Source organism: Rhinoraja longicauda, chromosome 34, assembly GCF_053455715.1.
Source record: "Rhinoraja longicauda isolate Sanriku21f chromosome 34, sRhiLon1.1, whole genome shotgun sequence".
NCBI lineage: Eukaryota > Metazoa > Chordata > Chondrichthyes > Rajiformes > Arhynchobatidae > Rhinoraja > Rhinoraja longicauda.
In genome coordinates this window covers 1,462,046-1,476,155 of record NC_135986.1, presented here as the reverse complement: position 1 = coordinate 1,476,155, position 14,110 = coordinate 1,462,046, and the positions used below count along the sequence as shown (strand labels likewise).

The window sequence follows — 14,110 nt, the reverse complement described above, 5'->3', positions numbered from 1 at the left end:
GGCAAGCTGCAGGAATGCTGTGGGGATTTTATTGTGAATAAAGACAGGCCACACAGGACCGCAACGGGCACCTGGGACTGTAGCCGTGACTGGATGAGATGCCGATTAGCTTCCCCCATCCCCCTCCCCAGCACCGCGGAGACCGCCCTTGCATTGATAATTGCCCCTCAGCTGTGCTCTGCGAGACACTGCTTCCTGGGAGCTGAAAGGAAATCACCCTCCTCAACGCCCGTCCAGCACTCTGCATTCCGAGAAGGAATGAGTGACGTTCCTCAGACTGAAGAAGGGTCTCGACCCGAAACGTCCACCCATTCTCTCCAGAGATGCTGCCTGACCCGCTGAGTTACTCCAGCTTTTTGTGCCTACCTTCGATTTAAACCAGCATCTGCATTTTCTTTTTCCCTACATTCTGCGTTCAGACCTAGGTCGCTGAGTTGAAGTTTGGAGGGGGGTGGGGAGGCAGAGGATGTTTAATTAGTTTACAGAACTCTTAATTTGTTTTGGCTCAAATTAACCTAATGCCATACCGCTGTTCATATCTTACTCTCTTGAAAACATCACGTGCGTGCCTCTTGTGGGATGCACATTGAGTTTAAGCACCGATTTCAAAGTTGATTGGAGGGTCTCGACCCGTAACGTCACCCATTCCTTCTCTCCAAAGATGCTGCCTGTCCCACTGAGTTACTCCAGCATTTTGTGTCTGTCTTCGGTGTCAACTGGCATCTGCAGTTCCTTCCAACACAGACTCGTTTAGTTTAGTTTGGAGATACAGCGCGGAAACAGGCCCTTCGGCCCACCGGGTCTGCGCCGACCAGCGATCCCCGCACTACACCCACTAGGGACAATTTTTACATTTACTAAGCCAATTAACCTACAAACCTGCACATCTTTGGAGTGTGGGAGGAAACCCAAGATTTCGGAGAAAACCCACGCAGGTCACGGGGAGAACGTGCAAACTCCGTACAGACAGCGCCGTAGTCGGGATGGAACCCAGGTCTCCGGCGCTGCATTCACTGTAAGAGAGTAACTCTACCGCTGCGTCGCCGTGACCACCCACAGTGAGATGGTGGACCGTTGTGCTGCTGCTAGCTTAAGATGCCACAGGATTATACCAACAGGGTCAATAGACAATAGGTGCAGGAGTAGGCCATTCAGCCCTTCGAGCCAGCATTCCATTGGCTTTCTTCACTGCCTGCTGTACCTGCATGCTTCCTTTCATTGACTGATGCACTAGGACACCCAGATCTCGTTGAACTCCCCCTCCTCCTAACTTGACACCATTCAGATAATAATCTGCCTTTCTATTCTTACTTCCAAAGTGAATAACCTCACACTTATCTACATTAAACTGCATCTGCCATGTATCCGCCCACTCACACAACCTGTCCAAGTCACCCTGCAGCCTTATTGCATCTTCCTCACAATTCACACTACCCCCCAACTTAGTATCATCTGCAAATTTGCTAATGGTACTTTTAATCCCTTCGTCACCAATCCATGTTCTCCCGAGATGCTTCCTGACCAACTGAATTACTCCAGCACTTTATGTCCTTTTTAACAGAATGGCAATGTTCCGTTGTCGATACATACGACAGTCATACTCTCCTGACTCTGGGAAGGGGGGAGGGTGGAGAGCTTTTGTTCTTTGGGATCTTTCACAGCCACAAGGCACCCCATGGTGCTTTATAAACAATGAGGTACTTTTGATCAGTCATTATAATTAACATAGGATATCTGATGACAATCTTGCACACACTAAAGGGTGGCGTAGCGGTAGAGTTGCTGCCTCACAGTGCCAGAGACCAGGGTTCGATCCTGACTACGGCCGCTGTCTGTACAGAGTTTGTACGTTCTCCCTGTGACCGCATGGGTTTTCTCCGGGTGCTCCGGTTTCCTCCCACACTCCAAAGACGTGCAGGTTTGTAGGTTAATTGGCTTTGGTAAATCCTGGTGTGTAGTATAGTGCTTGTGTGCGAGGATTGCTGGTGGGCCGAAGGGCCTGTTTCAACACTGAAGCTCTAAACTAAACTATACATAAGCGTTGGAAAATAACGTTCAGGAACTGAGACGGTGCTGGCTCGAAGGGCCAAATGGCTGCCTCCTGCACCTATTTTCTATGAATTTAACATGAGTCAAGTGAAGGGGGGGGGGGGGGTGGGAAGGACCCTGTGCCTTGTGACAGAAAGCTGTTAGTCCTGATCGACAGGAAGTATTTCCAAGTGTACAAGGCTGGTGTTTACATTTCCACACCAGTTCCTGCTGGTTTTACTGCAGCCGGAACGAACCATTAGTAACTCTGTGCTGTTGGCCTACATACACGCTCTCTGAGAATGCGATTGGGACTGGGCTGAAGCCCTTCGCAAGGGGCCCACGCTGCTCAGAGACGGGTGGATTGTGCGCCATTGTTCAGAGCACGGAGAGAGAGTCCAGTCCCAGAGGTGAAGGCAAGGTCTCCTAATCAAGTACATGTTCCAGCCTGCCTGCGTTTAACAGATCTGGCCACTTCCTCTTCACCAAAGACAGAACCCAATGCTACTTGGCAAAGAATCTAAAAGTTTCCTCTGTGCTAAAGTGCAGCCTCAGCTAAAGGATTTGCAGCAAAGCTTTTAACATGTTAAAGAGCAGTGAATAACTTGTTCACAGTCTGGCAGACAGAATACTGGCAAGATGAATGTATATTGTCTCTCTGCCGTGTGCTAAAGGATTGAATAACAGTATGGATTTGGAAGGGAAAAAAAGTAGTTACGCCCATTTGATCCCTCCCCATTCTTCACTAATTTTACAGCACCCAGCTGTTGCTCGAGTGTCCAGTATCTTGGTCTTTGCCCTGCATTCTTGTGTAGTTAAACAAAAATCTTGACACCGTCTTAAATTTGCAATTCAGTTTTCGACACTAGATTAGTTTAGTTCTGAGATGGAGCATGGAAACCCGTTTGTGGGTGGCGCAGCGGAAGAGTTGCTGTCTCACTGCGCCCAGGTGGGGCACGGGTTCACTTGCACCTCCTGCAACCTCATCTACTGTATCCGCTGTTCCTCGACCTGCAACGTCACCCATTCCTTGTCCCCAGAGATGCTGCCTGCCCTGCCCACTGAGTTACTCCAGCTTTTTGTGTCTATCTTTGCAAGAATGTCATTGTTCTATCTGGGACATACGACAATAAAACACTTGGTGTGATCGCTGGTCTGTGTGGACTCAGTGGGCCGAAGGGCCTGTCTCCACTCTGCATCTCTAAAAGTAAAACAAGCAGTTGTGGCATAACTACTTTGCAATCTGTTGGGTTGAGTGAGGCATGCTTGCTGTGTGTTCGTGTGAATGTCCAATTTTCTCACCGTTTGTGTTGTGTTAAACTGTGGGGGGAGGGGGGGGGGGAAGGAGGCAGGAGAGAGGTGGGTAGATGGTGACTATTTCCTTGTTTCTGGGCCAACCCTTCGCATTCCTCTGACCCAGCAGATTAGCCGGGCTGCTTGAAGACTGAAAACGGTGCAGCTCGTTAGCTGAGGGTTGTGCCGTTCCTGATCAATAGACCAGGACCCTTTCAAATGGGAGCCAGGACCCTTTCCGCAAGCTGGGACCTTTCCTTTTCTTCTGCTAATTAACTACCGGCCGTGCGCTCCAATTAATGGCCCCTGAGCACCTCGCATGGGGATCGGCAAGAAAGACACGTCTCCACTTTGCATTTAGAGCTGCTGAATAATGTGTCTGTGCTGCCCGCTGTGGGGCAAGTGTTTGAACAGCTGAGACACAGCGCTGGGTGCTGGCAATGTGCTGCTCTTCATCTGGGCTTTGTGCTCCCTTATTGGGATGACCTGACTTGTCTGATGAAGTAGTTAGTCCCTGCCCGGAAATGTCTGTCTGAAGAAGAGTCCTATATAATTTATGAAGATAGGTCACTATTATTAGACACAAAAGGCTGGAGTAACTCAGCGGGACAGGCAGCATCTCTGGAGAGAAGGAATGGGTGACGATTCGGGTCGAGACCCTTCTTCACCCATTCCTTTTCTCCAGAGATGCTGCCTGTCCCGCTGAATTACTCCAGCTTCTTGTGTCTACCTTCGGTTTAAACCAGCCTCTCAAGTTCCTTCCTACACACAAGGTCTCTATTATTGTTTGTGTATTTAAAAAAAAAATATATATATATGTGTGTGTGTGTATCATATATACTTTTATTGATTCATATATACAGGGATAAATACCACAATTATCAGGAGTTATGGGGAGAAGGCTGGAGAATGGGTTTAGGAGGGAGAGATGATTGAATGGCGTAGACTTGATGGGCCGATTGGCCTAATTCTGCTCCTATCACTTATGGACTTGTATATGTGTGTACTGATGTGTATATATGCATAATAAGCAACAACAAAAAAATCAGTATATAAACAAACAAAAATGCACACACACGGGGTGAACGTACAAACTCCGTACAGACCGCATCGGTGGTCGGGGTCGAACCCGGGTCTCCGGCGCTGTGAGGCAGCAACTCTACCGCTGCACCACCTGTGCTGTACAACTCTGTGAACAATAGCAAATGCCCAAGACCATGGTTTCCCATTCTTGACTCCAGACAATTATTTTAGTATGGCAGTATTTTACAGTAATTTGTTAGTAGATATTCGTCCTTGCAGAATTCACTACAAATCACAAAAATACCTGGGATAGAGAATAAAAATTTGACTTTATGAAGTTTCTGTGAGGGAGGAGAAAAATGTGCTTGCTATTCTTGGCGCATGTGCACATGGTACGGTTTTCCATGACAGAAAATAGCACTTCAGACCATTACCCAGGAATGCATCCCGCCCCGTAATTCCAGGGTCGCTTGTATTGGAGGAAAGTGGGTAGTGCCGTGACAGTTTCATGACTTTGGTGATCAGCGGCCTGCCTAGCAGTGGTAGAGCTGCTGCCTCACAGCGCCAGAGACCCGGGTTCCATCCTGACCATGGGGGTGCAGTTTGTTTGCAGTGTTTTTACGTGCTCCATGGGTTTGCTCTGGGTGCTCTGGTTTCCTCCCACATTCCAAAGACTTGCAGGTTTGTAGATTAACTGGCCTTCTGCAAATTGTCCCTCGGGTGTGGATGAGAAAGTGGGATAACTGAACTGGTGTGAAAGGGTGACCTCGATGGGCCGAAGGGCTTGTTACCACGCTGTATCTCAACTCTAAACCCTATGCATTTGAGGTTGTAAAGGGTTGAAATTCTGCTGATCCTAACTCCTGACTAAAAACAGAAAATGCAGGAAATACTCTGCAGGTCACACAGCATCTGTGGAAAGAGAAACGTTGATTTTCAAGAGTCAAGAGAGATTTATTGTCATATGAACTGAAGTTCTTCCTTGCAGCAGCACAACACACTCCAAAGACGTACAGGTATGTAGGTTAATTGACTGGGTAAATGTAAAAATTGTCCCTAGTGGGTGTAGGATAGTGTTAATGTACGGGGATCGCTGGGCGGCACGGACTTGGTGGGCCGAAAAGGCCTGTTTCCGGCTGTATATATATGATATGATAACAGATATGTGAACACGCTACTCTAAAACTCAAAATAAACAACAAAATAAGTCACCCTGCCTGTCCCGTTGAGTTACTCCAACATTTTGTGTCTATAACTTTACTACAGACCTGGGGCACCAAGACTGATCTCAGCCCTTGTGTCTGACCCTTTGCGCTGAGTTACTCCGGCTTTTTGTGTCTATCTTTAGTTTAAACTAGCATCAGCATTTTGTGTATTTTTGGTGTAAGGCAGCATCTGCAGCTCCTTGTGTACGAAAAAAAACTGCAGATGCTGGTTGAAATCGAAGGTAGACACAAAATGCTGGAGTAACTCAGCAGGTCAGGCAGCATCTCGGGAGAGAAAAGGAATGGGTGACGTTTCGGGTCGAGACCCTTCTTCAGTCTGATGTCAGGGGAGGGGGCGGGACAAAGATAGAATGTAATTTAATAGAATGTAATCTGCAGTTCCTTCCTCCACACTGGGATTAAATGAGTCAGGATAGTGATGGGGGGCGGCTTTGGGGGGAGGAGGGGTGAGGAAGGTGGAATTGGAGATAGGGGACAGCAGTTGTTGCGATCTGGAGCAAAAACAGCTGGAGATAAAATATCCCTTGTTTCTTTCTTCCAGAGCGGGAATTGTACCCGTTTACAACCTGGTATGGGGTAGGGCTGATGGAACAAAGCTCTCCATCTTCGTAGTAGTTCTAACTGTAGATGTAGCCGGGCCCCACCTCCCACTCCGAGGGAGATTTAACGAGAAACATTTGCATTTCTAAAGCGCCTTTGATCTCGGGCGCTTTGTAAGAGAGGCATGAGAAAACATGCACTGAACCAAGAATAATTAAGGGACTGATTGAAAACTGGAAGGGGATTGAGGATTTGAGGAAGTTCCAGAGACTTATAAGAAGGTCAAAGGGGAGAGAGTGGAGGGCAAGCCTCCCAGTGGCAAAGGAAAATGGAGTGATGGTGTGTGGAGAACCACGAGGGGAAAATGGGGGAGATGACAGAGGTTGGGTGGTACGGTATCACAGTGATATTGCTGCCTTACAGCGCCAGAGACCCGGGTTCCATCCCAACTACGGGTCTGTACGGAGTTTGTACGTTCTCCCTGTGACCGCGTGGGTTTTCTCCGGGTGCTCCGGTTTCCTCACACACTCCAAAGACGTGCAGGTTTGTAGGTTAATTGGCTTCAACAAAAATTGTACATTGTCCCAAGTGTTAGCAGCACTGACCAATGATCACCTGTACACTCGTTCAATCCAACACACTAGGGACAATTTACCTACAAACACACGCGTCTTTGGATTGTGGGAGGAAACTGGAGCACCTGGAGAAAACCCACGTGGTCACAGGGAGAATGTGCGATCTCCGTACAGACAGCACCTGTGGTCGGGATGGAACCCGGGTCTCAGGCGCTGTCTAGCGTTGTGCTACAGTGCCTGGGTTGTGGTAAGAGTAGGCTACCCTGCCCCCCCTTGGTGTGTGCAAGATTGTCCTCGGATATCCTACATTATAACAGCGACTGTTCAAAAGTGCCTTGTTTATAAAGCACCATGGGGTGTCTTGTGACTGAAAGATGTTGAAGAACAAAGTTCTCCATTTCGTCCCCGTCCCAGAGTCAAGTGTGTTTAATTGTCATATATATCGACATTCTATTAAAAGGGACACAATGTGCTGGAGTAACTCAGTGGGTCAGGCAGCATCTCTGGAGAACATGAATACAGAGTGCTGGAGTAACACAGTGGGTCAGGCAGCATCTCTGGAGAACATGGACAGATACAGAGTGCTGGAGTAACTCAGTGGGTCAGGCAGCATCTCTGGAGAACACGGACAGATACAGAGTGCTGGAGTAACTCGGTCAGGCAGCATCTCTGGAGAAGATCGGGACCCTTCAGACGGGAAATTCTATTCAGACCTGGGAGTTCTGTTGCTGCAGCTTTACAGGTCTTAACGCAATAACATAAATAAAAATACAATAATGAAATATGCAATATCTAACCCGGAATACCCTCTAACCAGGGTGGGTGGTGTGGGTCTCTGATGATACTGGCTACCTTTTTGAGGCAGTGGCTCCTATAGATCACTTCAATGGTGGGGAGGTCAGTACCCGTGATGGACTGGGCAGTGTCCACTACACACTGTAATCTCCTTCATTCCCGGGCATTCGTGTCACCAACCAGTCACTGAGTTCTCTGCTGTACACCTGTTGAAGTTTGAGAGAGGATTCATCGATAATCGGGTGAAGGCAGGAGAAGGGGGTTGAGAAGGGAAAATAGATCGGCCATGGTTGAATGGCGAAGTAGATTCGATGGACCGAATGGCCTAATTGTGCTCCGAGAACCTATGAACATTAACAGTGGACAGGATAGTGCATTGGTAACGTCTTCATGGTGAACAATAACACTGGATCAATTTGGAGGGGGGGAGGGGGGAGTCAGTACTTTGATGCAAATTTCAGATACAATGGAAACCTAGAAAATATGTTTTCAGGGGGAGGCCATTTGGCCCTTCGAGCCAGCACCACCATTCATTGTGTTCATGGCTGATCATCCACAATCAGTAACCCATGCCTGCCTTCTCCCCATACCCCTTGATTCCACTAGCCCCTAGAGCTCTATCTAACTCTTTTTTAAATTCATCTAGTGAATCGGCCTCCACTGCCCTCTGGCAGAGAATTCCACAAATTCACAACTCTGGGTGAAAAAGTTTTTTCTCACCTCAGTTTTAAATGGCCTCCCCTTTATTCTTAGACTGTATGTGGCCCCTGGTTCTGGACTCCCCCAACATTGGGAACATTTTTCCTGCATCTAGCCTGTCCAGTCCTTTTATAATTTTATACGTCTCTGTAAGATCCCCTCTCATCCATCTAAACACCAGTGAATACAATAGATCTAGAGTTATAAAATAGCAAAAAATTAACTCATTGGCTTCCCCCCCACATGTTATTTTTGTCTCTGGGTTGTCAGCTCTGAGCTAACATCATTTAACTCTGAACTCTTGTGCTTTTCAGTGTTGTGAAGGAAGAGATCTCTGACGACAACGCAAAGTTGCCCTGTTTCAACGGCAGAGTGGTGTCCTGGGTAAGAAGTCTTTACTGCCATGGGTTTTCATTTAAATCCTCCCACCGTTGTGTTGCAGCTTTGGCAGTCTGGAGCAAGATGGTGGGGGGGGAAGGGGGGTTATGGTTTGAGGGGCAGAGGAAGAGAGTATAGGGAAGGTGAATAATGAATCGATCTGTGGAAGGACGACTGTGGGATTGGGTGGGTGTTTCAGATTATGCGTTGTCCCCTTGTCTTTGGGATTGCCGCGTCATTGATCCCCAATTCTGTGGCCCTAGTTAACTTAAAGCCTGTAGTAGGAAAGAAAACCAGACGCTGGTTTAAATCGAAGGTAGACACAAAGTGCTGGAGTAACTCAGCGGGTCAGGCAGAATCTCTGGAGAGAAGGAATGGGTGACGTTTCGGGTCGCTGTGAAGGTCTTGCCCTTGTTTGACTTCCCAAAATACTTATCTTCGTTGAACTCAATTAACCATTCCTCAGCTGATCAAGATCCTGCTGTGATTTTTGTTTAAATGCACCATTAAAACCCTATTTGATCGTTAGCCTGATCTCCTGCCTGGGTTTCTGTGATGCCATGGTCGTGAGGGGTGGCACAGTGTCGCAGCGGTAGAGTTGCAACACCAGAGACCTGGGTTCGATCCTGACTACGGGCTCTGTCTGCACAGAGGGTGCACGTTCTCCGGCGTGGGTTTTCTCCGGGAGCTCTGGTTTCCTCCCACACTCCAAAGATGTGCAGGTTTGTAGGTTAATTGGCTACCTTAAAAATGATAAATTGTCCCTGGTGTGTGTAGGATGGTGTTAGTGTATGGGCTGATCGCTGGTCGGAGTGGACTCAGTGGGCCAGATGGACTGTTTCCGCGCTGTACCTCTGCAGTCTATAGTGTACGTGCGCAGTAACTACTCCCTCAGTGTTGAGGGCCTTGGCTGCAGCTTTCAGTGTTCGCTCATTCAGCCCCTCTCCCCGTTAACCGTCTCATCTGTTCGTTTGTAGAGGAGGGCACACTGCAGTTTTTCCAGGGGTTAAATCAGCAGGGCCGGTTATTAGTCGTCGTGGCTGAGTGCCTGTGCGAGTTGTTTCCTTTGGGAAGGTAATTAAGGAAACAATCATCCCTCCGATGGGAACCAGCTGTTGGAGAACACAAGTGTTGCGTGGTGTTTTGGAGCTGCTGTCTATTGTAATGGTGAAGAGCGGCTGGGTTATTACAGGAAGCTGTAGGAAGGAACCGCAGATGCTGCTTTAAACCGAAGACTGACACAAAATGCTGGGGTAACTCAGCGGGACAGGCAGCATCTCTGGAGAGAAGGAATGGGTGACGTTCGAAGAAGGGTCTCGACCTGAAATGTCACCCGTTGCTTCTCTCCAGAGATGCTGCCTGTCCCGCTGAGTTTTGTGTCTATTACAGGAAGCTGTTTGCTCAGTGTCGTCGTGTAAATGAGCCGCTGCAAGTTAATTTCAGTCACCGCTCTTTGTCAGAATGCTGAGCGCTGGGCTGTCAAACGGGCAGAGGCACTGATAGACTTTGGAGACACGCCGTGGAAACATGCCCTTCGGTACACCTAGTCCCCGCCGACCCGGCGATCACTCGTACACCAGTTCAACCCCGCACACAGGACAATTTACAGAAGCCAATGAACCTACAAACCTGCACATCTTTGAAATGTGGGAGGAACACGGAGCACTCATTCATGGGGAGAACGTGCAAACTCCATAGAGGTAGCAGCCGTGGTCAGGATCGAACCTGGGTCACTGCCGCTGGAAGGTAGCAACCCCTGCAGGGAGTTTGTACGTTCTCCCTGTGACCATGTGGGTTTTCTCTGGGTGTTCAGGTTTCCTCCAACATCCTAGAGACTTGGAGGTTTGTAGGCTAATTGGCTTCTGTAAATAGTCCCGAGTCTGCAGGATAGAACTAGTGTAAGAGGTGATCGCTGGTTGGCACGGACATGGCGGGCCGAAAGGCCTGTTTCCGGTCTGTGTCTAAATTAGAGCCTGCCAGACCCTGGACCAATACCAGCAAATTGAGATTGCACGTTGTTGGCAGCTGGACACGATGGGCTGAATGGCCTCCTCAGATTTATATCATGGTTGCACCAAGGATGAATCTTAATGACTGCAAATTTCCCTTCGCTTTTCTGTTTCCCTTCCTTTACTGGGAACTGAGAAGGGGTTTTAGGTAGACACAAAATGCCGGAGTAACTCAGCGGGTCGGTGGGGTCTCGGTGTGCCAAAGGGCATGTTTCCACGGCGTGTCTCCAAAGTCTATCAGTGCCTCTGCCCGTTTGACAGCCCAGCGCTCAGCATTCTGACAAAGAGCGGTGACTGAAATTAACTTGCAGCGGCTCATCTACACGTCAACACTGAGCAAACAGCTTCCTGTAATAGACACAAAACTCAGCGGGACAGGCAGCATCTCTGGAGAGAAGCAACGGGTGACATTTCAGGTCGAGACCCTTCTTCGAACGTCACCCATTCCTTCTCTCCGGAGATGCTGCCTGACCCGCTGAGTTACTCCAGCACTGTGTGTCTACCTTCGGTTTTAACCGGCATCTGCAGTTTTTTTCCCTGCACATGAGAATGGGTTTTGTTGGCGGAGAGTGACTAACCACATGCAAGCTGAGTGCCTGTGGGTTGTGTCTGACTCCCACCTAGCTTGACGGGCAGAGGTTGCAGGGTGACTTGGACAGGTTGTGTGAGTGGGCGGATGCATGGCAGATGCAGTTTAAAGTGGATAAGTGTGAGGTTATCCACTTTGGTGGTAAGAATAGGAAGGCAGAGTATTATCTGAATGATGTCAAGTTAGGAACAGGGGACGTACAACGAGATCTGTGTGTCCTAGTGCATCAGTCACTGAAAGGAAGCATGCAGGTACAGCAGGCAGTGAAGAAAGCCAATGGAATGTTGGCCTTCATAACAAGAGGAGTTGAGTAAAGGAGCAAAGAGGTCCTTCTGCAGTTGTATAGGGCCCTAGTGAGACCGCACCTGGAGTACTGTGTGCAGTTTTGGTCTCCAAATTTGAGGAAGGATATTCTTGCTATTGAGGGCGTGCAGCGTAGGTTTACTAGGTTAATTCCTGGAATGGCGGGACTATCATATGTTGAAAGACTGGAGCGACTAGGCTTGTATACACCGGAATTTAGAAAGATGAGAGGAGATCTTATCGAAACGTATAAGATTATTAGGGGGTTGGACACGTTAGAGGCAAGAAACATGTTCCCAATGTTGGGGGAGTCCAGAACAAGGGGCCACAGTTTAAGAATAAGGGGTAGGCCATTTAGAACTGAGATGAGGAAAACCCTTTTCAGTCAGAGAGTTGTGAATCCGTGGAATTCTCTGCCTCAGAAGGCAGTGGATGCCAATTCTCTGAATGCATTCAAGAGAGAGCTGGATAGAGCTCTTAAGGATAGCGGAGTCAGGGGGTATGGGGAGAAGGCAGGAATGGGGTACTGATTGAGAATGATCAGCCATGATCACATTGAATGGCGGTGCTGGCTCGAAGGGTCGAATGGCCTCCTGCGTCTATTGTCTATTGCTGGCACGGGAGCGGGCCCACATCGCCTTCACGTCCGCGGCTCTTGCTCACCGCGTCGTCTCTCTTCTGTTCCCACAGCTTGTGTCTGCTGAGGGCTCGCAGTCAGAAGCCGTCTCTCACCCGGCCAGCAGCGTGGCGGAGGTGGCCCCGCCGATAGAACGCACGGGTGGAATCGGAGATTCCAGGCCCCCCTCCTTCCAGTGAGTGAAGCAGTTGTTTTATTAACCACGGCACCGACGTGGGTTACCACATGAAAACTGTTAAACACACGGCACGGGATCAGGCCCCCACAGTCCAGTAAAACACAGGGAGAGCTGCTGCCTCACAGCGCCAGATATCCAGGTTCCATCCTGACTACGGCCGCTGTCTGTGGGGAGTTTGTACATTCTCCCTGGGACCTGTGTGGGGTTTTTTCCGGGAAGCTCCGGTTTGAAGAAGGAACATTGCCAGCTGGGTTCTAGGTGGGAAGGGTATTAAACACTGCAATCTCCAAATAGGCTCTGAACAAGACATGTAGAAACAAGGAACTGCAGATGCTGGTTTATACCGGCACGGTGTCGCAGCGGTAGAGTTGCAGCCTTACAGCGCCTGTGAACCCGGGTTCAATCCCTACTATGGGTGCTGTCTGTACAGAGTTGTACGTTCTCCCCGTGACCTGCGTGGATTTTCTCTGAGATCTTCGGTTTCCTCCCACACTCCAAAAACATGCAGGTTTGTAGGTTAATTGGCTTGGTAAATGTAAAAATTGTCCCTAGTGTGTGTTTGTTAGTGTTAATATGCGGGGATCACTGGTCGGTGCGGACCCGGTGGGCCGAAGGGTCTGTTTCCACGCCGTATCTCTAGGTTAAACTAAACTCCGAAGACGTACAGGTTTGTAGGCTAATTGGTTTGGTATAATTGTAAATTGCCCCTGGTGTGTGTGGGATAGTGCAAGTGCACGGGTGATCGCTGGTCGGCGAGGATGTGGTGGGCTGATGGGCCTGTCTCTGCGCTGTGTCTCTAAACTAAAGTTGTGAACACTGCCCAGTCCATCACCGGCTCTGACTTCCCCCACCATCAAAGAGATTTATCGGAGTCACTGCCTCAAAAAGGCAGCCAGCATCATCAGAGACCCACACCATCCTGACCGCAAACTCATTTCACCCCTGCCATCAGGAAGAAGGTTCAGGAGCCTGAAAACTGTAACGTCCAGGTTCAGGAACAGCTTCTTCCCTGCAGCCATCAGGCTGTTAAACACTACAACCTCAAATAAGCGCTGAACTACAATAGACTATTATTATTATTATTATTACTATTATTTACAGTGCACTATGATTACATATTCTGTTGTGCTGCAGCAAGTAAGAATTTAATTGTCCTATCTGGGACATATGACAACAAAATACTCTTGACTCTTGACTTAACCTACAGTGCAAACGTCACTGGGAGCCGGGAGAATTTGGACAATGAGACGGAGACGGAGTCGGTGGTCCTGTCGCGGAGAGAGAAACCTCGGCGGAGAGAGAGTATGGAACACGGTGAGAGCAAAGGGGACAGCTGCTGTTGGGGGAGAAGCTGGACCAGAAATTGTGTCTAAGCCCCGAGCTTGGTGAAATTGTCAAGGCTCGAGTACGGATGGTCATTTTCAAGCAACCTTCAACCTAATGTTGTCGTTTGAAAGGATACAGAGAAGATTTACGAGGATGCTGCCAGGACCAGAGGGGTCTGAGCTATAGAGAGTGGTTGGGCAGGCCAGGACTCTCCTTGGAGCGCAGGAGGATAAGGGGTGATCTCATAGAGATGTACAAAATCATGAGAGGAATAGATCGGGTAGATGCACAGAGTCTTTTACCCAGAGTAGTGGGATCCAGAACCAGAGGACATAAGGGTTAAGGTGAGAAGGGAAAGATTTAATAGGAACCTATGGGGTAACTTAAAAGACTCAGGAACAACTTCATCCCCAGGGCCATAGCTGCCATGAACCGGTCCTGCTGAGACGGATGGTCACATCGCACAGTGAACCGGCACAGACCTACTTGCACTTTATTCTGTTTTAAAACT

General features: G+C 48.8%; 1 protein-coding gene across 1 annotated transcript in view; it reads left to right on the top strand.

The window, feature by feature from the left end:
- The window catches only part of LOC144609279 (uncharacterized), a 43,775-nt gene that overhangs the window by 14,236 nt on the left and 15,429 nt on the right, over positions 1-14,110 (top strand). The window contains exons 6-8 of the mRNA XM_078427708.1: positions 8,475-8,563; positions 12,149-12,270; positions 13,481-13,587. Coding sequence (XP_078283834.1) covers positions 8,475-8,563; positions 12,149-12,270; positions 13,481-13,587 — 318 coding nt within the window. The remainder of the gene's footprint in view (positions 1-8,474; positions 8,564-12,148; positions 12,271-13,480; positions 13,588-14,110) is intronic.